Source organism: Neoarius graeffei, chromosome 1 (assembly GCF_027579695.1).
Source record: "Neoarius graeffei isolate fNeoGra1 chromosome 1, fNeoGra1.pri, whole genome shotgun sequence".
Classification (NCBI taxonomy): domain Eukaryota; kingdom Metazoa; phylum Chordata; class Actinopteri; order Siluriformes; family Ariidae; genus Neoarius; species Neoarius graeffei.
Genome location: NC_083569.1, coordinates 123358580 through 123386321, shown reverse-complemented (window position 1 = coordinate 123386321; position 27742 = coordinate 123358580). Strand labels below are relative to the sequence as shown.

General features: G+C 43.2%; 1 protein-coding gene across 1 annotated transcript in view; it reads right to left on the bottom strand.

Moving 5' to 3' along the window:
• usp14 (ubiquitin specific peptidase 14 (tRNA-guanine transglycosylase)) overlaps positions 1-26402 on the bottom strand; it is a 47836-nt gene extending 21434 nt beyond the window's left edge. The window contains exons 1-3 of the mRNA XM_060916395.1: positions 26204-26402; positions 21265-21410; positions 3-35 (exon numbers count right to left, since the gene is read on the bottom strand). Of these exons, the coding sequence (XP_060772378.1) occupies positions 3-35; positions 21265-21410; positions 26204-26219 (195 nt within the window). The 5' untranslated portion in view covers positions 26220-26402. The remainder of the gene's footprint in view (positions 1-2; positions 36-21264; positions 21411-26203) is intronic.
• Between the last annotated feature and the right edge of the window lie 1340 nt (positions 26403-27742).

Sequence of the window (27742 nt, the reverse complement as noted above, 5' to 3'; positions counted from 1 at the left end):
ACGTTTTTGATCTTGATGTTTCCCCACTCTTCGTCCTGAGAGATAGAGAACAAGGTGTTCAAACAGAGCAGTGTGGGGACTTCACGGAGGTGCTGCAGGGTTTTCATTAGCAATCGAGTGCCGATCGAAATCAATCATTGGTTGGCCAAATGCAATTTTCCAGTAAGAATAAGAAAAAATAAATTGTTTGTTTCCGGTTACCCGACCGACCGTTTAAAAAAAAAAATGCCCTGACCCTAGACTTTTTTGTTAGATGTTTAAAAAAAAAGTATTTTCGCCGACCAACAATAAATTTTGAAAAAAAAAAAAAAAAAAAAAATCTGCATTACGATTTGCATAATATTGTCGATCTGACAAGTGACTAATTCTAAAACGCATATATCGGACAAGAAACACTCATTGATTTCTCACGGCCTCAATCTGACGTCATGACCTCTTTCCGGGAAACTCCGGCTTGTGGCTTGTTGTACACAACACTAGGCATCATGGCGGCCAACGAAGCGTTCTCGATTACCGTGATCGGTTGCGACCACACGGAAGATTGTAAGACAATAAGTTCATTTTATAAAAGTTTTCAACTGTAAAAGAACTCTACGAACATTATCATCCTCCGCTGGACGAGTCATGCAAACGGTATACACACAGCGCCCAGGCTAACGGCGGTATCGATATCACGATGGAAGTCACGTTGGAAAGCCTGCTCAGCAATTTTGGCTTGCGGGCACTGACATTTGAATGTAAACGGAAGCTGGAGTTTCAAAAAACGTTAGCTATCAAAACAAAAATACTAAAAGTACACGAGGACGCAAAAGTAGAGGCAACAAAGGTGACAAATAATGCCACACCTAAAATTTATTTAAAAAAAATAAATAAATAAATAAAAAATAAAAAACCTACCTATCCTATTTTTTTTCCAAGATGTAACAGGAAACAAACAATTATTTTTTCTTGGCCTAATCGTTCGGAGTAATTTGATAAGGAACGCCGTTACTTGCTGAGGCTGTGTAAGTGTGACCAGGGATTGAAACGGGCGGTCGCCCACTCGCCAATGCGAGTTGGAAAGGGTACGGGCGACTAGTGACAACATGTACTCGGTCGAGTGGGCGACTGGCTCGCCACGCTACTCACTGCCTCGATGGTTTCTATCAACGGTTCTCGCCCATTGTCAGCAGAACTTGGTCTATTTTACCGTTTTTTACGATAATTTCAATAGATTTTGAGAGACATTTGTCAAGTTGGCATAGACGCAGGCGCCGCCATATTGTTTGCGTGCGCAGTATACACCGCTAAATGCAGCATGGCTGCGCGAAGTTTCGTTTCTTCCCGTTCATTTTCGTTACTGCCCGTGAAGAATGTAACTTGAACCGCTGTTGGTCAGATAGATTAGACCCCCGTGAAGTTTAAAAGTCCTCGGCTTGACATTTCTGACAGCTATCAGAACAAACGGATATCGCTCAACAAGTATGACGAGCCAGAGCAGCCTGCAGGTGATGAGAGGGAGTACAGTGGGGCAAAAAAGTATTTAGTCAGTCAGTCACCAATTGTGCAAGTTCTCCCACTTAAAAAGATGAGAGAGGCCTGGAATTTTCATCATAGGTACACTTCAACTATGAAAGACAGAATGGGGGGAAAGAATCCAGGAAATCACATTGTAGGATTTTTAATGAATTAATTTGCAAATTATGGTGGAAAATAAGTATTTGGTCAATAACAAAAAGTTCATCTCAATACTCTGTTGGCAATGACAGAGGTCAAACGTTTTGTGTAAGTCTTCACAAGGTTTTCACACACTGTTGCTGGTATTTTGGCCCATTCCTCCATGCAGATCTCCTCTAGAGCAGTGATGTTTTGGGGCTGTCGCTGGGCAACACGGACTTTCAACTCCCTCCAAAGATTTTCTATGGGGTTGAGATCTGGAGACTGGCTAGGCCACTCCAGGACCTTGAAATGCTTCTTACGAAGCCACTCCTTCGTTGCCCGGGCGGTGTGTTTGGGATCATTGTCATGCTGAAAGACCCAGCCACGTTTCATCTTCAATGCCCTTGCTGATGGAAGGAGGTTTTCACTCAAAATCTCACGATACATGGCCCCATTCATTCTTTCCTTTACACGGATCAGTCGTCCTGGTCCCTTTGCAGAAAAACAGCCCCAAAGCATGATGTTTCCACCCCCATGCTTCACAGTAGGTATGGTGTTCTTTGGATGCAACTTTGGATGCAACTTTCTCCTCCAAACACGACAAGTTGAGTTTTTACCAGAAAGTTCTATTTTGGTTTCATCTGACCATATGACATTCTCCCAATCCTCTTCTGGATCATCCAAATGCTCTCTAGCAAACTTCTGACAGGCCTGGACATGTACTGGCTTAAGCAGGGGGACACGTCTGGCACTGCAAGATTTGAGTCCCTGGCGGCGTAGTGTGTTACTGATGGTAGCCTTTGTTACTTTGGTCCCAGCTCTCTGCAGGTCATTCGCTAGGTCCCCCCGTGTGGTTCTGGGATTTTTGCTCACCGTTCTTGTGATCATTTTGACCCCACGGGGTGAGATCTTGCGTGGAGCCCCAGATCGAGGGAGATTATCAGTGGTCTTGTATGTCTTCCATTTTCTAATAATTGCTCCCACAGTTGATTTCTTCACACCAAGCTGCTTACCTATTGCAGATTCAGTCTTCCCAGCCTGGTGCAGGTCTACAATTTTGTTTCTGGTGTCCTTTGACAGCTCTTTGGTCTTGGCCATAGTGGAGTTTGGAGTGTGACTGTTTGAGGTTGTGGACAGGTGTCTTTTATACTGATAACGAGTTCAAACAGGTGCCATTAATACAGGTAACGAGTGGAGGACAGAGGAGCCTCTTAAAGAAGTTGTTACAGGTCTGTGAGAGCCAGAAATCTTGCTTGTTTGTAGGTGACCAAATACTTATTTTACCGAGGAATTTACCAATTAATTCATTAAAAATCCTACAATGCGATTTCCTGGATTCTTTCCCCCCATTCTGTCTCTCATAGTTGAAGTGTACCTATGATGAAAATTACAGGCTTCTCTCATCTTTTTAAGTGGGAGAACTTGCACAATTGGTGGCTGACTAAATACTTTTTTGCCCCACTGTATGTGGCAGGAGATGTCGAGCCCCAGGAGAGACAGAATGACGAGGTGGAAGATGAAGATGACGAGGAGGCGCAGCATGATGTGGTGTATGACCCGATAGATGATGATGATCTGGATGAGGGTTTTGAAGATTGTGATGATAATGAGATGACTGAGGAAGAAGTTTATAGACAGTTGAAAATACGGACCTCTGAGAGGCACTGGTCCAAATGGACCAGTGCTCCCAAATTCCCGTTTCGATCCCTGGTGACTAGATAAACATGGGAACCGATTGGCTAATCTTTCTTATATCGTCCAATCATTTAGCGCGTATTAAATTATAGCATATCACGTGGTTCCCGCATGGTAAGATGGCGACCCTATCCTGTATGGTATAGCTTGATGGCGACTGCGAAAAAACTGGCAAGTCTTGCGGAAAATGCCCAGCAGTGTTCTCCCTGGGCGCTTTTAAAAGTGGCGCGCCACTACATTATAATTCTGGCCAGCCACCCTTCCCTTGGCCAAAAAAAAAAAACCCTTCATCAGTATACACCAAATTAAGTATTCGCTTTAGTATAATTTTGTAACTATTTAACACGCAGAAGACCATTAAACGAATGCATACGGGGCGGCCTGAAGTGGCCAGAATAACTAGCCAGCAGCTAAATAACTCTGCAGGCGTTTGTAGCGTTATTGTGCAACGGTTACGCTTAGTTACAGTAATCCTATAACAGCGCACACGTACATTAGTTAAGTCCAGGTCTTTTATTTTACGTATCTGTGATCGTGTAGGCGAGAGCTGCATTTTCCCGTTGCTTCAGTGTTTGTTTCCTGCAGGACTTCTGGGTTCCTGGGTCAAAGGACCCGAACTACGGAGGCCGGGGTGGCTTTGTAGTGCCAGTCTCGGGCACGGATTGGAGTGGTTTCACCCAATTAACATTAATTATGTGCATTGTAAAAAATATATGCATTTATTGTAATCGGGTATTTTGTTTATGCATGGAAGTTCATTTATTTTTCCTCACACAGGAAAAAAATATAATTAATTCAGGGATGCGCAACAGGCGCATCAGTCTCAACCGAAATGTCAAACGAGTCTCACATTGACAATAAAGATATGTACAGCAAGAATGCGTTAATTTTTTGTAAAATGGTTTTAACAATGATTTAGCATTTTCTATCCATTTACTGGCCAGTTTCACTGTCAAAAAAAGTCTGTCAGCTTCGTCCCACTGGGGCCCCGCCACCTTTTATTTTTGAAAAGTGGAGAACCCTGTCCAGTTTACATTTAAAAAACAATTATTGCCTGCATGAAAAACTTAGGATACTCAGATGGTGTGCTTTTGACCCAAATTTTAAACCAAACAAACTAGATGATAGATTCAGGATGTGGATAACCCATGGTATAACAACATTCTACTCTATAATGGAAAAAGGGACTCTGAAAGATTTTCAAACACTGCAAGAAAAACACGGCCTAGGAAGACAAGACTTCTACAGATACCTACAGTTACGCCATTATTTTGATCAAGACATTAAAAAACATATAGATACTGATGATCCAGTAATCAAGGTTGTTCTAGTAGGAGCCTACTTCCCCTTGAACAAAGGTCTCATATCAAAACTATACCAAGCTTTTATGTCTAAACAAACTGACTCTACAGAATATATTAAGAATAAATGGGAAGTAGAAAGTGGCCGGGTGATGTCAGAGGAAGAATGGTTGAATTGTTGTGAATTCCAATGGAAATGTACCAATTCTTATACCTGGAGAGAGTTTGGATGGATATGTTTGGTTCGATTTTTACCACCCCAAAACAGAAAACACACATCTCATCAGGGAATGCTACTTGCTGGAGACTATGCGGAAATCAGGAGGCCAATCATTGGCATATATTTTGGGATTGCCCAGTAATCAGACAGTTCTGGTCAAAGATACACGAACAGATGGAAAACATATTTGATCTAACCATACCTTTTGAATTCAACATCTTTGTGTTAGGAGATACTGCTTTTCACACAGACCAAGAAATACATCTTAACAGATATTTGTTTGGTATTCTGATATCTGCTGGCAGAAAATCTATTACAAGACACTGGTTGCAATCAGACACACCCACAACAGCAGAACGGACTGATATAATCAACGATATATACTTGATGGAGAAAATCACTTTCACACCGATTACTAATGAAGAAATTTGTGAAATTATAGACTGAATGGATATCCCAAAGAGAGAATGAATAAGCACTACTTGTTTTTATCTATGTCTATTTGTGTATATTTGTAAATGTAAATGTCTGGTCTCTGTAATGATTCTTTTGTTTGTTTTTGTTCGTTTTTCTTCATTGTTCAATAAAAACTAAATTTAAAAAAAAAAAAAAAAAATTATTGCTATTTGGCACCTTTGTCGTTATACATTCGATTTCTTCGTCCTGCAAGCTTTCGTGTTACGTTCTGATTTCCCAAATCTCGATTAGGCTTTGTGGCATACGAACTGTAATTGCCATGAGACCCAGGAATGACTCATGGTTTTCCCCAAAGCGTTTTAGCGTATCGGGCCCGATCCGCTTGCTCTGCCTGCCAATACGCTTAGATTTATGATGAGTAGCATGCTATAGATGCACAACGGTGTAACATAGGGAAAAAATTAAAAATTCAGGTTTTGATTTTATGTACTGAAATAACTATTAGGCACAATTTTTACAATATCTATATAAATTAGTTGTTTTTACCCATTTTAACCTTGAAATCAGCATTTTAATGATTACCCACAATGCATTGTTTATCGCGCTAAAACAAGCAAAAACGTCATAAGACAGTGGAAATACTACCTTTACTACCTTCACGTGGCATCTTTCTCGATCGCACGTGCCTAGAAGCGTACCTTCTAGAACATTCCTGGGTGGTCACGGACTGTCACGTAGCCTAGTTCGGTTGTGAAACTCGCTAGGATGGAGTATTTTCGCGAGTTTAGTGGCAAACTTTTGCGCCGCAATTTCTCTATTCTCGAAATTTGTAACCTGAAACCCTACAAGAAATGTTTCATAATGTTTGGGATTTTGAAAAATGCTTCTAGCAAGTTTATTTCGCTGTATTTTTCCGTGAAACTTGGCATAAATCATCCTTAAGTGATGAGCGTGACTGTTATTTTGGTCTGGGTCACGGAGTTAGTTGGAAGTGGGAGGAATGAGAGTTTCTCAACTACAGCAGCACTTCTCACCATAGATGGGATTTACTAAATCGACTAAATCTCTAGATCTACTGAAGCTACGAGGATATAAATCACCAGGATTCTAATTTACTGGCTGAGAAGTATTTTTTTTTTTTTAAAGGTTTATTCGCGCTACAAGTCCATGAAAGTTGGAATTGTTCGTGAAGGGGTTAGTTAGATTTTGGTAGCGTGATGCGCACAACAAGCAAAAGAAAAAAATTCTTACGAATTTCCTTGCTTTATCAAAATTATTTTTGATACATTAAAAGACTTTATAATATTTAAGCGATTTTTTATTATAGAGAATATTTGATCAAAACAGCACGCGTGACATCCATAATTACGTTAAATTTTAAGAACTAAAATTCTGTTAAAAATTCTAGATTTGTGCCATCATTCCGGGGTTTTGCTGAATAATACTTTAGGGAGTTCTCTTACAATGCTGAAAATTCAGTGAGTTTTGGTGAAATTCTAGAAAAGTTATTTACATTTTAACACGCCTGATAGCGATTGTGCTCACACAGCGTGCTACTCATATTATACCGATACGTTAAATTTCCTACCCATAAGTAACTCAATACATAGGAGAGCAAATAACAGATCCATTTACATACTGATTGATATTTGTGTCGATTCTGTCAAAGTAATATGTCCGCGCGGTATGATGTAAACAAACCGTAATCTGTTGGCTGCATCAAGATCACGTGTTCAAACCGTCCAATAAAAATATTGAAAGAAACCGTCGGACATCCCGGAATATTCCGATTCATTATAAGCGATCTCATTGGCTGCCGATGTCGTCCCGCACCAGACGGACAAAGCCGACTGATTTTAATCACAAAAGTTTGATCTCGTCTCTTATCATTCATGAACGCGTTTATAAATACATAATCTTTCCGCAAACGTAAATGTATGAATCAAGTTTTCTTTTCCTTTAAATATATATGTTTTAATCTTAATCTCATCCATTTAATAAAGTGCCAAAATTTAAACTTTATAATATGCAGTTGCCTTACTTTTTTTTTTCAGTGCATCTTAGTTCTACATATATTACGGTAATTGCATCAGAAACATTCTAAATCAGTGGTTCTCAAACTGTGGTACGCGTACCACCGGTGGTACGCGAGCGCTCTCTGGTGGTACGCGGGGGAAAGTCATATTTTCGCATTAACATTTTCAGCTAAAAAAAAACCCTGAAACATACAGTGCATAATAAATACAACGTTTAAAAAGAAATGTGAAAAATTATGTCTGGCTTTTACATTTTTGCGGCAATGCAAGTCTTCAGGATTCTTTTTTTTGTGCCGAGATGTTTGATGTTTCACATATCTTCTGCTGAGAAAAAAAAAGACTTGATGTTTGTGTTATTTGTGGGCCAGATTAGGAGCATAATTTTGTAGAGGTCGAATATGTACTGTATGGCTCTGTGCCATTTTCATTCAGTTGCAATTTGAGTGTGTATTGTATTGCGCTGTGTATCTAGGAGTATGTGAGAATTGTTGGACAGAGTTGTAAATGTCTGATTCGGTGTTAACAGCGATCAATAAATAACCATAATAAGGAATAAACCTCTCTCCTGTGTGGCTGAAGCTAACAGGGAAGGCCTATGCTGCTGTATTATAATGTTGGTCATCATGGTGGTACTCAGAGAGCTCAGTATTTTCTCAGGTGGTACAGAGTATAAAAAGTTTGAGAACCACTGTTCTAAATCATTACAGTTAGAGTAATACAGCAACTTATTTTAAGGTGGCAGGTCTGGGGTTCAGATCCCTTTGTGATCAACAGGAGGTCATGATGATCGATTCTCTTCATTGGATTGCGTAAGCTGGAGCAAACCACTGGTCGTATTTTCATGCACATTTTTGTTACAACACTATTTGATCAGAGATAAAGTGCATATCGCGGGTAAATTCAGGAGCAAGATCGATGTAATTCTATTTTATATTAAACTTTGGTCAAATATCTATAACATTCTGCATTCTCCATGGATTAAAGCAAAAAAAAAAATTGACTTACCGGGGGGGGGGGGGGGGGGGGGGGGGGGGGGGGGAGTTATGGGTGGATTTCGATGAAATTCTGAGAATGGTTAACTTAGAACTGATAACTTTATTATCAATTAATTAATGGATTAATATATTCAATTTATTGCACTCTCTTTCTATTGCGCCTGGAATGTTTAGTTTTTTGCACCATGAACTAAATGGCTTTCCGTTTTCACCTATTTCGTACAGCCAAGCCCACCTCCACTTGTTTTACACCTTTATCGATGGCAGACACATCAGTGCCTTCTTTCATGTAGAGCGCATCCATGCTGCCGAAACCGAAAGCAGAATGACATGCTCCTCTACGCTCGACGTCAATATAGAAAAAAGTTTGGATCTTCGCTTAAATTAAAATTATAATTTGACCTTACTTTGTGTTGAATACGACTTCAAAAACAATTCAAGAGAAATATTGTGGCCAACACGAGTGTTAAGTTCCCTAAAAGATCGCGTGAAGTTGGCTGCTATCTACTTTGCGTTCGTTCTCATTTTCCTCCATCATTTCATCGGCCAGAAACAGATGTTTTGACGTAATTTAACTGAGTAGGCTATGATTATTATTTAACCGTAGTCTTCGAGACATTTTGGCTGTTTGGGGCATTGAACGCTGGTGTATGATTTTCAGGGAATAAAGTTTAGCGCATGTCGGAACATCATTGCGCTCGCAGCCTCCAACTCCTCAAACGTCCTTTAAATTGTGATATAACGTAGGCTATAAGGCACGGTTCTAACATCCCTTACACACTGGCCTAACGAAAATAATAATTGTTGGGGCGTCTGCTGATTTGTTAGCTATAAATTTAGGTCTAATTACTTCTGACGGTCTGCAAGCATTGCACCGTCGGGTCTTCAAGTCTGGCTGAAGCAGAGGAGCGGGCTTTCCGGGCTTTATTTTTTTACATGCTCTATTTCTACATGTCCAGGTTTGAACCAAGTCATTTTGGCAAGATTTAATTTAATACAAAACAGAAATGGTCAGACACAAGCACGCCAAGCACATGGGAATGTATTTTGCCAATTTTGACAGCGCATGTTTTTTTAATGCCGCACTGTAGACAGTGAACGTTTAAACATGATCAAACCTAGGAAATGAACGACACGAAGCATGGCTCAAAAACAAAAAAGTTAAATAAACCCTGCTGGTAGTTGATGGTGTTGCAACACATCAGTGTTATAACCCAATCTCTACCCAACCACCCGTCATTTTAATTCTCCTCGGATCAGCACCGACCTCACATTTGGCCTCGGGAGAGTTCAGCTGACGGAAATCCGTCACACGACGGAAAACTTTAATCCATGCATTCTCTGAAATTTTTTTTCCTTGCGCAGTACCAGAAAAATCCAGTTGAAATCGAGCCATTTGAGGCGAATTGGTCCGCCTCTGAAAAAACTTGCCATTTGGATTTCCCGGCAAACGTTGATTTTCGTGACGTCGCGTGCGGGACGCCTCCCTCTGAATCCTACGCCAGCGCTGGTTTGTTTATGAGAAAACGACCTGGTGGTTCTCTGCAAATTTCTTCAACGTTATCGCGTAATTATTAAAATGGTGAACAGATGTATCGTAGGCGGGTGTAGCAACACCAATCTTGATGGGATTAGTACTCATCGTTTCCCAAAAGACCGACAATAGAAGAAGAAACCTTTGTCACATGCACACTTCAAGCACAGTGAAATTCATCCTCTGCATTTAACCCATCTGAAGCAGTGAACACCAGGGCTTTGAACCGGTTCAAGGAACGAAAACCGGGAACTTTTTCTATTTCACATGGAACAGAAACGAAACCAGAAACTTTATTATTTATGTTCCGGAACAGAAACGCTTATTAAAAATAATGGTAACCGGTTAATACCGGTTTTTATTTCGATCCTCAAAGTTTCCGTAGCCTACAAATAAAAAAGCCATTCTTCTCCTGCGCAAGTTTCTATGACCCGCTGGGGTTCACTTCCTGTGTGACGTTCGCTGATTGAATGGAGAGAGCGGGAAGGTGGACTGCTAGTGAGTAAGTGCATTACTGAGTGTCTGAGCAAAGAAGAGCCTGAACGTTGCAACCTCCCTATTGGCTGTTTGTAAAAATGTATCAATTGTTGCCCTTCCCACGGGAATCATCGCGGGCTCGAGAGACGAGACCTGACGAGTTAGTTCGTTGGTAGCAGAACAAAATGTCTGGACACAAATCGGGTTTTCAGAAAAGGAAAGAAAATAAACGCAGGGTCGAAAATACAAAAAAGGAGGCAGAAAATGCAAAACGAGTTTTAAGGTAGGACAAATGGTTAGTTTTCTGAGGCAGCCCGCCGTGGCTGCCTGCAGGCTTATTGATTATAGCCCATTTAGTTAAAATAGTTGATATAAAATGTTTATAGTTATAGTTATGTGATGGTTGTCCTGATTTAGACTGGTTTTTTTTGGGGGGGGGGGGGGGGTTGCGCGATGTTGCACCCGGGTCCAGATTAGGGCAGAACCGGCCCTGGCTACATTTCAGCTGTAGTTTGTTATGAATGTATGTACTTGCATAGATGTGTACTTCCAATATGGCGCCTAACAAAATCTCGCGGCGCGGTGACGTCATGCGGTAGCCCTCTATAGGGCCTGACTAGCCTTTGGTAACACACTAAACGAATTCTCTTTCATTTTTGGCACTTTTTCTGTTTGTGTAGATGGGAAGACATACTGAGAATCCAAATCGCCAACATTTGAAATAATAATTGCTTTGAATTATTTCTTGTCTTATTTAATGAAGGTTGTAATAGAATTAGCCTACATTTGGCTTAAGCTGGATGAGACAGAGACATAATTTTATAGCCATTTGTTAAACCGCTGACAGGGAACGTAATTAACCGTTCCGGGAACGAAATTTTTTTGTTCTAACCGGTTCGGGAACGTCTATTTAATGGTGGAACCCAAAACCGGAAACGTTAAAATTCCGTTTCTGTTCGGAACGAACCAATAGGAAAAAAAATCCGGTTCAAAGCCCTGGTGAACACACACACACACACACACACACACACACACACACACACACACACACTAGGGATGGCGAAAACTAAAAACAAACAATCTTGACCGACCACCGAGCCTCATTAGCTGGTTAACCTACGAGTTTAAAATTCTAGAATTGTAATTATTAGAATCTATTCTAAATCTAACCGCGAGCATCCGCACATTCAGTCCCAGTTGCTGCCCTCCACTCATGTTACCTTTTCTACAGCGCGAAACATTTAGCAGGGATGTGATTTGGGGCTGGTGAAATTATCTGAAAATTTTAGCCGGGGTTCTGGGGTTTTCTGACTTAAAAATTGTACTAAAAAGGCAAGCAAACACACAAGAAAAAACTTGTCATGATTAACAAATTCAAGCCAATTTAATGGTCAACATGCAACTCTGAGCCCCTATAGTACATTCAATGATTCTTAACTGACAAAAAACCAAAACATGAACCCTAAAAATGTCATTCTAAATTAAATCATCTGCATTAGAATAAATAGAAAACTGTATAAAGGAAAAACAAAATTTATACTTTCAATTACTGTCGAAGTTGAACATACCTAAATGTGCCTTTTCAAACCAACATGATGCAACATAAGAATTCATCCACAAGTCTTCAGGAACTCTCAAAGAAAAAAAGATGCGAGCATCCATGTCCAGTTCCAGCACATCAGTCACTTTTTCTGCAGTTTCTACTCTAGCAATGTCAACTTCATATACATAACTCTATAGTGTTCACTCACCAAAGGATAATCATAACTCCACAGTGTTCATTCACTTAAGGATATTCAAAACTACTGTGTTCACTCACTCAGGTTTCGTTTCTATCCCGGGCTCCAGCCCGACTTTGCACGCTCGTAGCTCGGGCAGGGGAGGTCCCAGCCTGCCCAAACTTGACAGCCAGAGACCTCTGCCCTCCCCCCAAAGAACGAAATCGCTGAACAAATGTCTCACAGTCTTGTATCCAACGTCTGTAGCAACCTCGTTCTCCAACCATTCCCAGCGGGACTTGTTTTTCACTATTCTGTCGATTTCTTTAACTCGATTTGCATCTTTACGTTCAATCACGGAGGCTGCCATCTTTCAACTCTGTTTGAAGCGAGCTTACGTACAGCTATCTAACAAGCGCGTTCATTGGTTGTTACAGAGCGATGGGCCAATCACGTACCTCGTTTCATCTCAATGACCGAATTACTGAAAGTCGGAACGAATAGGATACGAATGCGGATTTTTGAGCGAAAAATCGGAAAAAAAAATTTCAAATTTTGAGGTGAAAAAAGCGGAATTCCGTGAATTCGCGGAAAAAAAATAATCACATCCCTGATTTAGTCAAACGCGGCACTGATGTCGAGGGGTTTGTATTGGAGCGGAGGACAAATGGCTCCAGCTTACAGACAGTTTCAGTTGGCCATGATGGCGTTGAAAATAAAGTCAAGTGCCAGAAGAAGTACATAACATTCAGTGATGGGAATAACGGCGTTAAAATAAAGGCTGTTACAACGCCGGGTAATCAAATTAATTAGCTACAATCGTTATAACGCCGTTACCAATATCAACACGCCGTTACTGCATGGTATTGAAGTTGCTCTGAAGCCGTCACTGACATAAAAGCTGCGTTTGTCACTCCCCCTCAGACACCGCTGTCATTTCATTCTCTCCCCTTCCCTCCAAAAGTCGGCATCTGCGCCTTTAGTTTGCGTGGAGAGATACGAGCTGCAATAACATGCATTGTTGGCTACAGACCGAAACATACTTTCAGAATGCACTGGCCAAGGCAGGCTGAGTGTTGATATTGCATACTTCGAAGTGAGACTGCAATTGTTTTCCAGCTACTGCTATAAACTTTGAAAAGTTTATAGCTGGAGCTGAGCTGATTAGCCGCTAAGCTAATATAGCAACTGTCTGATGCTAAGTAACATCAGTGAGTAACCAGGTTTTAGTTCAGATCTTGTGTATTATTATTACGTTGACATTAATATTCACCAGACTAATCAACCATCGACTTCATTCATGCGCCGTGTTCTTGATTCTTTGATAGTCAAGAATTTCCTTGATGTTACGTAGTAAAATTTAATCCAACACTGAGACTTTTCTTTCGCCGAGTGGCAGCGGTCTTCAACTGGGGCGGGACATGACTGAATGGGTGTTTCTGATTTGTCAGCTGTCGTCCTTACACCGCATGGCATGCCCCAAGCGTTTACAACACACAATTCCAGGTTCTCCGCTCCAAAACGATTTTTTTTTTAACCGACAACCAAAAAAAAAAAAAATTAACCGGTTGACATTTGCCCTATTCGCACGGGATAAGTATTACCTGTGGACCTCTGGTAATTCGGAATAATTAGAGAATGTCTGAGTTCTTAGTCCCGTGCGAATGCGCCATGTCCGTAATTTGCCAAGTAATAATTCCGCCGCGAATTACCTACTGTGTTTCGGCAAAACACAGACGTCCAGTGGTAATACAAGTCCCGTGTGAATGCGCATGTCTGTGTTTGTAATTATTAAACGTGCGTCTCTTATACTTTTCTGGAGTGAATAATGGAGGATACGGGCGAAATTTTGATAAACAGCATTTCGGGGCAAGTGGTAGTAGGCCTATCCCGTATTTGAACCAGATAAGCAGAAACAGCTCCAAGAAGAAAGCACGAAGAATCTTCAACTGGATGGCTTGTGTGGCAGCATATGGTAAGGAGCCACGCTAACCCCCATGACACAGCAATACGAAGATATTTTGGTTAACGGAGGGAAGACAAATATGTTCGTTTAGCAAAATACCCGGCTATGTGTAAACAGCGCCATAAGCTGCCTGTTCACTTACATTGTCATCTCGAGACTGTTTTCATTTGCAGTGACCCCGCCTTCTCATTTTGAGAGCGTGGAGCAAACGTACTGCATCCCTATCATATGCGTTTCCCCTCTCTTAATTTGGATACAGTGCTATTCTTATGCCTACTGTGTTTTCATCCTACCTTATTAATGCACCATTAATGTACTACAGTAATATGTTGGCACTTCCAACATGCTACAACTGTATTGATTGTTGCCAAACGCGCCTTTATTCTAACCACCTACCCAACCTTGTTTATAGCTGATATCTGGTACCCTGAGAGAAGACCCAGGGAGAAAGGCCTGTCCTTCTGGGAAGTGGAGGTGCTGGAGAACTTTCGGGAGAAAGACTGGTACCAAAACTTCCGAATGCCCAAAGAGGCCTTTGAGAAGCTGTGTGACCACCTGCGCCCACACATTAAGCCCCAAACCACCAACATGCTGGCACCAATACCTGTTGAGAAGAGGGTGGCACTCACAATCTACAGGCTTGTAAGTAATGTGGAATTCCACGATGTTGCCAACTTGTTTGCCATTGGGACCAGCACAGCATGCAACATCTTCTGGGAGGCGCTGAGTGATCTCAGGAAGGTGTTTGTGAGGGGGCCCAAAATCTGTTCCGGAGGTCAACGGAATCATCAACGGTTTCGAGAGGAAGACCGGATTCCCCATGTGTGTGTTGGTGCTTTGGATGGGACACACATCCCGATCATTGCTCCGCAGAACTATCCCACTGACTACTACAATAGGAAAGGGTGGTATAGTGTACTTCAAGGCCTTGTTGACCACAACTACAAACAGACTTTTGCTTATCCCGTCCGAATGCGCCACACAATAACGCAGAGGTGCGGGGGTAATTGCGAATTACCGGAGGTCCATAGGTAATACTTATCCCGTGCGAATAGGGCTGTTGATTCGGTCAAACGGTCATTGGTTAACATCCCTAACACACACTCAGAGCAGTGGGCAGCCCAAAGCGCCCGAGGAGCAGTCAGGGGTTGGGTACCTCGCTCAAGGGCACCTCAGCCCAGTTAACCTAACCTGCATGTCTTTGGACTGTGGGGGAAACCGGAGCACCCGGAGGAAACCCACGCAGACACGGGGAGAACATGCAAACTCCGCACACTCGGTTCGAACCTGGAGCCTTCTTGCTGTGAGGCGACCGTGCTAACCACTACATCACCGTGAGAGAGAAATGGGAGCGCTTGGTCTACACAGGCTGTGCACTGAAACCGTGCAAAGCTCTCACAGCCTGCTGGCGCTTCCGCAGGTGACGTCACGAATCTGGCTCCAGACTCCCTTGGGATTTTTCCAGACGCGTTTTGTTATTTTAATTTTTTCTGCTGTAGACAGATGGCCTTGTGCAAAATTACCCTTCGGGATGAGTGTGTAAAGGGACATACCGGGGTTTCTGCAGGCTTCAACAAGTTCAATTTAAGACTTAAGACCATAACAGGTTAAATTTAAGACTGATGCTGCACAAAAAAAATAAAGAAAATTGGGAGAGCCTGAATTACTTTTAAAATAAAATTTACCATCATTCACCAATGAACTCATTACATCCCTAGGGTGCGCTCTTGCATTAATGAGGAACTAAGTTACAGTGGAGCCAAAGACATCCCGCAAATCACTTGAGGATGAGGCATTCGATTCCGTACGGTTTGTGTGTTGTAACGTTACAGTTCGCACGGAGTTAGCTGATACACCGTCTCGAGATGTGCTTGGACCTGACAACGGTGAACAAAATTGAGTGATGGCGTGCGATTCCGGTGCCTTTACACCCAGGGTGCCGAGTTTGAGTGTTCTTTTGCACAATGTGCAGTACGCCTCAATTGGATTGTTTGGTACACGTTTTAACCAGTCTACGAAATCATTGTGTTCAAGCCAGCAGTCGTTAAACTTGCATTTGCCCATTTTGCTACAAACCGTGACACTCTACTATCTAAATGCGTGCGTACCATGCCCTGCGCATCACCATGCCAACCGGGCTAGACGCCGGATTCCACTGTGTCTCATTTGTAGTTTGTAGCGTAGCCTACTGATACTAAGTAGGCCTAGCCTATATGACTAATTATGAATATCATCAACGCATTTAACCAAAAAAAAAAAAAAATGCGTAAATGGACGTAAGGATTTAAGACCTACAATGCAAAATATTCTAGTATTTTAGACTTTTTAAGGCCTTAAAGGAACAGTCCACCGTACTTCCATAATGAAATATGCTCTTATCTGAATTGAGACGAGCTGCTCCGTACCTCTCCGAGCTTTGTGCGACCTCCCAGTCAGTCAGACGCGCTGTCACTCCTGTTAGCAATGTAGCTAGGCTCAGCATAGCCAATGGTATTTTTTGGGGCTGTAGTTAGATGCGACCAAACTCTTCCACGTCTTTCCTGTTTACATAGGTTTATATGACCAGTGACATGAAACAAGTTCAGTTACACAAATTGAAACGTGGTGATTTTCTATGCTATGGAAAGTCCGCACTATAATGACAGGCGTACTAACACCTTCTGCAGCGCATTGATACGGAGCTCAGATATCAATACGCTGCCGAAGCGCGCAGAAGGTGTTAGTACACCTGTCATTATAGTGCGGACTTTCCATAGCATAGAAAATCGCCACGTTTCAATTTATGTAACTGAACTTGTTTCATGTCACTGGTCATATAAACCTATGTAAACAGGAAAAACGCGGAAGAGTTTGGTCGCATCTAACTACAGCCCCAAAAAATACCATTGGCTATGCTGAGCCTAGCTACATTGCTAACAGGAGTGACAGCGCGTCTGACTGACTGGGAGGTCGCGCAAAGCTCGGAGAGGTACGGAGCAGCTCGTCTCAATTCAGATAAGAGCATATTTCATTATGGAAGTACGGTGGACTGTTCCTTTAAATGAGGATTATCAAATTTTAGACTTAAGACTCTGCGGAAACCCTGACCAGTGTTCTCCACTACCTGAAGTTATAGCTCGGTGGTTGTATTGAGCGGCCATCGCCGGGGGGTTCGCGAGGGGCGTGTCCCTCCTCGCACCAGAAAATTTTGAAATAAGAAACCCCTCAGATTAGCCTGGCAAGCCAGACTAAATGTGAATATTTAGTCTGGTCTCAGTCGTAGACATTTCCGAAGGGTGTGGGTAGGAACAACCCGTTGTCTTTCAAACTGTCTCTGTGCGTATAGGCCAACGCTCTGACCAATCAGTGCAACAGAAAGCAGTGGGGGAGGGTAAACAAACAGCATGTAGAGATGGTAGATCAGACTTTTGCCATAGCCGGTCGGCAAAACAGCGAAAACGTCCTTCTTGAAAAGGAATGAGCGGAGAGCCTCTTCCTGCTCATGTTTCAACGAAAACTCCAAGTCTAATTCTTCTAAAACTGATTCCAAAGTGGAGTCAAACGCGTGCTGTTCACTAGCCGTAGCCATCTTTCCTGCTGTGCTTTCTCCCTCCAGCGTCGCGCAGCCTTGTCGTCACTCCTGCAAAAGCCCGCCCAAAGAATCCAAACAAAAACCTTGCGTTGTGATTGGCGGGCACGATTTGATGCCCGGGGCGTGTTGTTGGTATGGTCCGAGGCTAGACCCACTCGTAGGCAAAAATATTTTTGGCCGCTAGGCGGGTGGGTCTAGTTTACTAGGCTACCCTGAGATGCCATTTCCTGGTATCCAAGTTGCATGTTATTTATTTCGCAAGTAGCTGCTTTTGTGCAAAATCTTCTGACGCTGGGAGCCGACTTTACATTTATTTTGTCACTCCGTTACTGAAATGTCTATTGAATAGAATATATCTTTGTTTTTAGTTGAATTCTACACAAAATTACCTTTCATTTGATGTCTTTTCTTTCCACCGTACTCCTCTCGGAGGTCTGAGGCAATCGGAGCCACTTAACTGACACGCACTCCTCTGTCGCCGCACTACACATGCGTAGTGACAAGTGAGCGAGCGAGCGTTAAGGGCCTCTGTTGAACCTATTGTAAAGTAAAGCGCATCAACGATCTGTGATCAGAGAATTAATTACTTTGGTGTTTGTATTGGCGTGTTTTTTTTTTACTTTTCTTTGAAGTAAAATTTTTTTTTTTTTTTTGCCTGGGCGGCCAAAAATTAAGGCTCGGCGGCGCGTTTATGAGTCGGCGTTAAGAGCTCTTCTAGCCGTTAGGCCATCCTTAAAAAAGAAACCCGTTTATTACAAAAGCAGACACATTTAATAAAAACCCTAGCCTGGTCCATACGTCATAATAAAATTTCACTTACCATTGGCACATTTCAACAACTGGAATAAGTAAAAGTGTAATCTGTTTTTTTAATGCAAAAAGATATTTTATGCAAAATATAAGAGTGAATTTGTATAATATTATTATAAAACCTACCGTGCACGAACAGGCGTCACCACTGCCTCTTTGATTACGTCCTGGCGGCCGTCTAAATACCACAAGCAGTTTGTGATGTTCATTACTACATTTGCTCCTTCAGTTTGGCCAGTATTGCCGCTTTTCCACTACAAACGCGGCTGAGCCGTGCCGTGCTGAGTCGAGCTGAGTCGAGCTGAGCGGTGCTGTTGGAGTTGCATTTCGACTACAACCGCGCTGAACCGTGCTGGCTGGAAGTGGGTGGACACATTGGGTGGAGTTAGCGAAAGTGGGTGGACGTCACGTGATGTCGTTAAGCAGCGCAAACAGTGACATCAGTGACAGTGGCGGAACAAGTCAGAGCCGGGCCGGGGGCGGGGCAAATGACCGGGCCCTTTATTAAAGCTTATCATAACATCATTTTAGGCTACAAAATGTCCGCAACTGCGGTGTTTACCAATTTCAACACTACCGGGTGCAACTATGTTATTTAGTACATCAAGTCCTTCAAACGAACATGTAACTCAGAAACAAAAAACATTAGGATACTGTACATGGCTCATAATAAAACATCAATAGCCTATACTGCGCACATTATTTGAAGGGCATACGAATGAGCGCTCAGAGGTTGCAACGGTGACAGGAAGAGTCAGAAATAAAAGGAGGGCGGTGCAAACCTCACTGAATGCACTGTGTTTACCAATTTCAACACTACGGGGTGCAACTATGTTATTTTGTACATTAAGTCCTTCAAACGAGCATGTAACTCAGAAACAAAGAACATTAGGTGACATACTGTACATGGCTCATAATAAAACATCAATAGCCTACTGCGCGCATTATTTGAAGGGCATACGACGAGCCTTGCGCTCCGCGAACTCGTCCACGATGCTCTGTATGTCACTGATTCAGTGAGCTTTTAAGCGGTAGTCTCACGACCCGAATAGTAAACAATAAACATGGAGGACATGGAGTCGTTAGTGTTGCTGGTCTTGGTGCTGTGGCTTGTTGTCACCGACAACGCGGACAGATACTGGCAAGAGCGTATAGATGAGGCGAGGCGCATAAGGCTTCATAATTCTCGTAATTCGTAATTATTCTCCTTCCGGGTTTGCGGTGTTCACAGATCCCAGCGCGCTCGCGGGGCGTGTGTGGGCATGTGAGGACACTCCTCCTCACCAATCAGTGCACAGGGAGTGTCTGCTCACGCCCCCAACCTCAGTCGGCACGGTTTGGCTCGCTTCAGCCCCACTCCAAAACGGTGCGAGTTTTAGGGGCTAAGCAGGGCTGAAGCGAGCTGAGTCGTGCTGGTTTTTGGTAGTCGAAACGCGAGCCGTGTCGGGCTGAAGTGAGCTGAAAAAGGGTAGTGGAAAAGGGCCATATGTCTAGATAGACAAGGTCCTTCTCTCTGGATGTCTTTTATAATTTCGTTGTGTAATTCGTTCTTTTTATTTGCTACAGACACAGTTTTTAATTCTGTCCACCCAACCTGCATTAGTTCCGTAAACGCATTTCTGTGTTCAGTTCCGTTCTCATTTTGAATAGATCTATTAGGTTCTCCTACAGATCTGTCAGGGTCATTAACAAAGTAGGTAATGAATTTCGCATAACAAAACTCAAAAGCTGTTTGTAACGTCTCGGATGGATCAAGATCAAACGAATTTTCCAGTAACGGTTTGTGCTGGTCCGACACACGGGCTTTTTGTAGTTCTAAATCGAGCGTTAGGCCGAGTTCGGATGAAATTACACTATTAAAATGATCACTGAATGATTTGTTTTTCTGAATCTTTACTATTTTGTTGTTCGCTAGAATACCATTCTGCGATTTCACACTGAAGCAAATATGTTTGAAAACTCCGGATCTCCTTCCTTCATGGTGGCTGCCATTTTTTTGCGCCGCACGGTGCATGCGCAGAGCTGATTCAATTCTATATTCTGCACGGAATGCGTAAATGTCAAGTTCGATTTTAGATTTACGAACCCGAAAAAAAAATGTCGAAAAACCGGCGTTAAAAAAAAAAATTACAACCGCACAAACGGCACTCACCCGGCTGGTGGACCAGAAACAGAACATTTTTAATAATGGCCATTAACGATCGTGGAGAACACTGCCTGACATACTTTCATATATAAAAAATAAATTTAAAAAAAAAAAAAAAAAAACACACGAAATTGGTCCATTATAGGGCGGCACGGTGGTGTAGTGGTTAGCGCTGTCGCCTCACAGCAAGAAGGTCCTGGGTTCGAGCCCCGGGGCCGGCGAGGGCCTTTCTGTGCGGAGTTTGCATGTTCTCCCCGTGTCCGCGTGGGTTTCCTCCGGGTGCTCCGGTTTCCCCCACAGTCCAAAGACATGCAGGTTAGGTTAACTGGTGACTCTAAATTGAGCGTAGGTGTGAATGTGAGTGTGAATGGTTGTCTGTGTCTATGTGTCAGCCCTGTGATGACCTGGCGACTTGTCCAGGGTGTACCCCGCCTTTCGCCCGTAGTCAGCTGGGATAGGCTCCAGCTCGCCTGCGACCCTGTAGAACAGGATAAAGCGGCTACAGATAATGAGATGGTCCAGAATATGCACTGTTGAATTTCTATTTCAGATGGACCATGGAGATCTAACGATTGGCTGTTAGAAACTCTGAAATTTGTTTTCAGATGGCGGGGCCCCCCCTGCCAGGGCGTCGCCCTGGATCCACATAGGGGGCCCCCGGCCTAATCTGTCACTTTTCATACCGATGAAAACCCTGTGCTGTGTGTGTGTGTGTGTGTGTGTGTGTGTGTGTGTCAGACCTTCAGCGTTCCTCCTTTGACCATGACCTTCTGCCGGTCCGGCTGAACCCCAGTCAGAGCAAACAGCTGGGCTTTAAACACCATTGGTGGCTCCTCAGTGTTGAGCTCCACCGCCTCGAACTTCTCCTTCCCCCACTTCACATTCACTGCAGGAGGGGTTCACACACACACACACACACACACACACACACACAGTGCCTCAGTATTCGGTTTACTTTCTCTCTAAACCTGGACTAAGACGCTTTCTAGTTTTTGTTTAGGAGCAATTCCAGCATTATGGACGTGACACTTGAACTCAAAATGGCAACAAATGACCCAGTGCATGTTTTATTGTCTCCCAGTATTTAAACAGGTGTTGCATATTTTAAGGCTGTACCATACTGGAGAAGTGATAGAACAAGAACAATTCCCATAGTACATCTAGGGCAGTGGTCCCCAACCTTTTTTGCGGCACGGACCGGTTTGATGTCAGACAATATTTTCACGGACCAGCCTTTAAGGTGTGGTGGATAAACTGTGGTATTTTCTAAATATAGTAATAAACGTGAATCCACTGTGTACTCGTATGCAACTTTATTAGCAGCATCCTCGTAACATCGTGTCAGCAACATAACATGAGTAATGTCCTCTCTCCAACATTCTTGGTCGCAGAGATAAGCGTCTTGACATGCGTCAAGAGCAGAGCGGACGAATTTTGAAAAGAGCGCGGAGCGGGATTTTTTTTTTCCAAGGATGGGAAGGATGGAGCGAGGCAATGGCCCGCTCCAGTTTCGCCCCGTTACCGCTCACATCACGAGTCTGAAGCATGCCCAACGTGGCTCAGAATGAACGACAGCGGTGTTTGTTTGCCACCTGCGCTCCGCCTGCTCATGATGCGTTTAGAGGCGGCTCGGAAAAACGCGTTTCCACGTGTTAAAAATTAATTAAGTGGTTGTAATGGCTGTAAAAAGTGCGGGGGACAGAGGGCAGAGATACGGGAAGTGCTCCGCGTCCGCTACGCGCATGCGTGCACATATTTTTTGAGCGAGCGTGGAGTGGAGCGGGATGTAATCTTGGTGGAGCGCTGAGCGGTAACGGGTGAAGCGGCATGGTGCGACATTGACTGGGGAGCGAGCGGCGCGACCACCTCCGTGAGCGAGGACCGAAATTCTCGCCACTCCACTCCGCTCACATGCTCTGGTCAAGCGTGAGTTATAGACGGATGTAACGGAGAGAATCCGGTCATTTTTCAAAATCAAACATCGTTCAGACTCAGATAATGAATGAAACAGAAATAGTGCAGGTTATTTATTCTTTCTGTGTGGCCCGGTACCAAATGACCCACGGACCGGTACCGGTCTGCGGCCCGGGGGTCGGGGGCCGCTGATCTAGGGCATGCCAGGAAATGCCAATAAAAGATGCGTTATGGATGTGACAGAAAAAGTATCACTTTTCTTGGGTGACTGTACATTTTCAGGGTCTCTGCACATTTCTGACCAGCAAAAATAATACTTTTTAAGACCATTTTAAGACCACTGAGTATAAAAAATAAGACCACTACCGTGGAACAAATACGTACAGTAAAAAAAAAAAGCACACTCTAGGTTAAGTTCAAAGCATTTTTTTTTAAATAAATAAGTGCATCTTCTGCAGAACCCACAGTATTTCTGCCTTCAGCGTAGCGGTTGGGGCGAATGCCGCGAAAGCACTTGTGCTGGGACCCGGAGACGCTAAAGCTGGCGTTGCACTTTTTGTGACCGTAGAGGCGAACGTTGGCATGGGGACTGTTGTTGCCCGGCTAGCAGCATAGCGCATATGCTTTTCCCCTTTCGAGTGAGCGTCAAGGGCTTTACAGCCCATTGTTGTTAACTTGATGTTTTTCCGACATACCTTACATCTCGCTTCATATTCTGAAGTTGCTGTTGTTCGCCAACTTTTGTATTTTGGCTCCTCAAGCCACTTGTTACTAAACTTACACTTCCCCATCTCCGCTCATGTTCAAGTTCAACCACTTCTTCCTCGTCTGCTCTACTCTCAATGGTTCTACTACATGGATAAAAGAACACACTGCCCCCAGTGGCGTGGTTCCTGCGCTATTAGAACTAGTGCTAGACACACAACGGCTCTTGTGCTACTTGTTCAGCATCTTGATAACAAACGACGCTGGTTGAATAAATAACAGCGCGGAAAAAAAATCCAGACATATGTTTGTTTGGTTTTTTTTCATTTACCGTAGGCTACCCGGATGAAATTTAATACCTCCCATGTGAAATTTAATACCATAGCTCAAAAAATAGCGAAATATAATGCTTTTTAAGACCTTAAAAAACGCACATTAAAAATAAGACTTTTTAAGGATCCGCGGAGACCCTGATTTTTATCAAACTCTGTGAAATTGTAAACCTAATGTCGAAATGGAGAGATCCATTTGATAGAGGGGTCCAAGGTGAATATTAAAAAATCTTTGTTTAAAATGTTTTGTATTTCATGCAGAGTTTCGGAAGGAAAAGTCAGCGTTATGGATGTGACGAAATTCCGTTATGGATGTGACGCGTCTGAAATAGACATGGCATATGTTTAGAAAATCAGCAATTTAACCACCATAACCCTTTGAAAAACTCTCTAAATATCAGCTAAAACTATCAAAGTTCTTAAATAATATTTAGGATGGCTATTGTTTTGCTGTTTTGTGGATTTTAGCATACATTTCAAATCAGACACAGTCTCAGCATTTAAGTCTAGGCTGAAAACATATCTGTTTAGTCAAGCCTTTTGTTAATGGTGTTTATGAGGTAAAGGAGTAGATCTGGAGGGTCCTCAGACATAGAGTGTTTTGGTAAACTGGGATGTATGGATGCTGTCAGTCCCCACTCGCTTGCTCACTCGAGTTTGTTGACGGTGTAGTGGCTGCTGCTTTATGTCCCGGGGCTCCCTCATGCCTGTGTTACCTTCTGGCTCTCTCCTTTTAGTTATGCTGTCATAGTTAGTTGCCGGAGTCCCTGCTTGTACTCGGTGCAATATGTATACTGTTCCTACTTATTCAGGTGACATTGGGCATACCTAACCACCTGTGTTTTCTTTCTCTTCCCCCCCCCACCCCAAATCTGTCCCTCTGAGTTACATGGAGTCAACAGGAAATCTTTTGGTGGAGACGGTGGGGACCTCGATTGGCTATCGTAGCCTGCAGGGAATCGGCCGTCAGACGTTCTGTCGCATGTCCCAGACCCGGTGAAATGTAACTGAATTGTCTTGGCCAGGCCTAAGGGTCCCATCTGCATCTCATCATTGCTGAGGAGTGTGCTCCCATCACCCAATCAAGCATCCAGCCAGAGCAGGTCATGATATATTTTTTACCATATTAACATGCCATTGTGCGTCATGCCTGATGTAAAGACTCTCGTCTCTGCGAGCCTACCACACAGATTTAATACTTGTCATTTTTAGGGCATACCTAACAACGTGTTTTCTTTCTCTCCCCCCCCATCTGTCCCTCTGAGTTACATGTTGATCCTGGGATTGAGATGCTGGCCTCTTCTGCCCCTCGGACCTGCTTGATCCATCCTGGTGCCCTGTGTCTGGTCGGAGTTTTATCGCCCCACTCCTGTGAAGGACGGCCCCATGAGGACAGTTGAGGGTTATACCTGTTAAAACTGTTAATATTATAGTCAGGCTGTCTGTTGTTGCCCAAATGAGGATGGGTTCCCTTTTGAGTCTGGTTCCTCTCGAGGTTTCTTCCTCATGTCGTCTGAGGGAGTTTTTCCTTGCCACCGTCGCCACAGGCTTGCTCATTGGGGATAGATTAGGGATAAAATTAGCTCATGTTTTAAGTCGTTCAAATTCTGTAAAGCTGCTTTGCGACAATGTTTATTGTTAAAAGCGCTGTACAAAAACTTGATTTGATTTGATTTCTGTGGCTTGTGGGAATAATATAGAATTGTACATGATCAAAGTTGATTTTAGCTTGGATTTTACATTATAAGAAAGAAAGACTGACAGTGACATATTAGGTTGGTTACAAATTGGTTCAACTTATTCACATGTGTAAAATACAGGCCTAGGTGAGATCTCTGGGAGTGGTTTTGATGTTGCTTTATTTTTGGATGGTGAGGTTGACATTTACATGGAATTGCCCTTAAAAAAAAACCGCAGTGAAATTTACTTTCGTTATTATTTTCTCTTGCATTTGTGAAAGCAAGGACCGCTAGACTGGCAAACAGTTTTTACCCCCAGGCCATCAGGCTTTGAGCCACGGATTATATTAGCAGTTTTGCACAAGACATTGCACAGTATTTCTACCTCTATGTTCGCCTCTCCTTTCTTCTTCATTTCTCACTCTACCTTTATATTCTGCATTCCATATGCACTTATATATATATATAGGTAAGCGTAGTTTGGTCGGGCAGCTGCAAAATAAGAGTTTCATTACCTGATAATAAACCGCCGTGTCTGTTATTCTGTGTGTATATGACAAATTAAAAAAAAGTCTTGAAAGCTAGCATGCTAGTTTAGCTAGCTAGCTAGCTAGCTAGCTAAACTAGCTGTGTACCAAACCACAAGGTTTATTTTATTAACAACAATATTAAATCTAACACCAAGTTCATGGATTAACCTTTAACAAAATCATATAAAATTTAAAAAACAAAAAAAATTTCCCCCAAATGTCCGAGCTACAGTTGTGGCTTAGCTTAGTAAAGCTAAAGCTAACATACTGAGTCATGCTCGAACAGCTCGCTACTTCCGCTTCTCGGTGCGGTGACCGGGTTAAAGATAAACACACACTTCGAGAACACGTTAACGTTTTAGAAAAGAAAAGAGAAGAAAAAAGACTGAAACTGTGTGAGCCAGGCTAAGCTAAGCTAGGCTAGGCTAACATAGCACAGCTCTCATGCTAACTTCCGGTCCTCGCACACACCCCGCGATCCCTTGGCTGTAAGCTGTGTGTGTGTGTGTGTGTGTGTACCGGTGAATACAGGCATGGCGTGTCCCTCTTCCGTGTCAGAAAATCCGGTTGAAACGTGGGCGCGTGCGAACCGCTTTCACCGGCTTTCATTCAAACATCAGAGCAGAATGACGCTGCATGTGCACGCGCCGTGGAACACATCGAGTGATCCGGGTTCGACCGCACGCTCTGCCGCGCACAGCGACTAGTCATGCCTTCTTCTTCTTCTGATTAATGGCGTTTCACAATATTTAATTGTATATCGCCACCTACTGTATAGGAGTGTGTGAGTTGGTCAGGTCAAGTCTTCGGCATGATGGGGGGAGAAGAAAAAAAAAAAGTGCAAGGAACTAAATTCTACCCATTAGTCTAGTGTCTGTCAGATATGTCATAAGGGCTTTAATACTCTTTCCCTGCATTCCCTCCTCTTTCAGAATGTTATGAATGTCTCCTTCTTTACCTACTTGTTCTAACCATTTTTCCCTATGATCGTTATTTTTCTTACAGCAGAAAAGAATGTGTTCTACATCTTCTTTAACTTGACATTCGCACAAAGTCCATTAGTTTTCCCTAAAATATGTAGTGTGGCATTGAGGCCAGTGTGTCCTAGTCTCAGCCTTGTGTATGTAATAGCCCTTTTCCACTACCCTTTTTCAGCTCACTTCAGCCCGACACGGCTCGCGTTTCGACTACCAAAAACCAGCACGACTCAGCTCGTTTCAGCCCTGCTTAGCCCCTAAAACTCGCACCGTTTTGGAGTGGGGCTGAAGCGAGCTGAGTGAGGCTGGGGGCATGAGCAGACACTCCCCTGTGCACTGATTGGTGAGGAGGAGTGTCCTCACATGCCCACACACGCCCCGCGAGCACGCTGGGATCTGTAAACACCGCAAACCTGGAAGAAGAATAATTACAAATTACGAGAATTTCTGAAGCCTTATGCGCCTCGCCTCATCTATACGCTCTTGCCAGTATCTGTCCGCGTTGTCGGTGACAACAAGCCACAGCACCAAGACCAGCAACACTAACGACTCCATGTCCTCCATGTTTATTGTTTACTATCCGGGTCGTGAGACTACCGCTTAAAAGATCACTGATGTCACTGTTTGCGCTGCTTAACGACATCACGTGACGTCCACCCACTTTCGCTAACTCCACCCAATGTGTCCACCCACTTCCAGCCAGCACGGTTCAGCGCGGTTGTAGTCGAAATGCAACTCCAACAGCCCCGCTCAGCTCGACTCAGCACGGCACGACTCAGCCGCGTTTGTAGTGGAAAAGCGGCATTATTGGACCTTGTCAATCCATTGATATTGAAAGAAGACACTGTGATGCGTTCGTCTATACCACCAAGTGAACGCTTGTCCATCAAGCCCCCCACACACGCATCAATAATTCGACGACTCTTCAAAAAATATCAAAGTGATTTGATATGTCAAAATTTGGGCTCAAAATTTTGACATCAAATTTTTGACATCAAAACACCCTACACACGATCAAACTTTGTATCAAAATTTTGATACAAAATTTTGATGACTTTCTTGAACAATAAACATGGAGGAC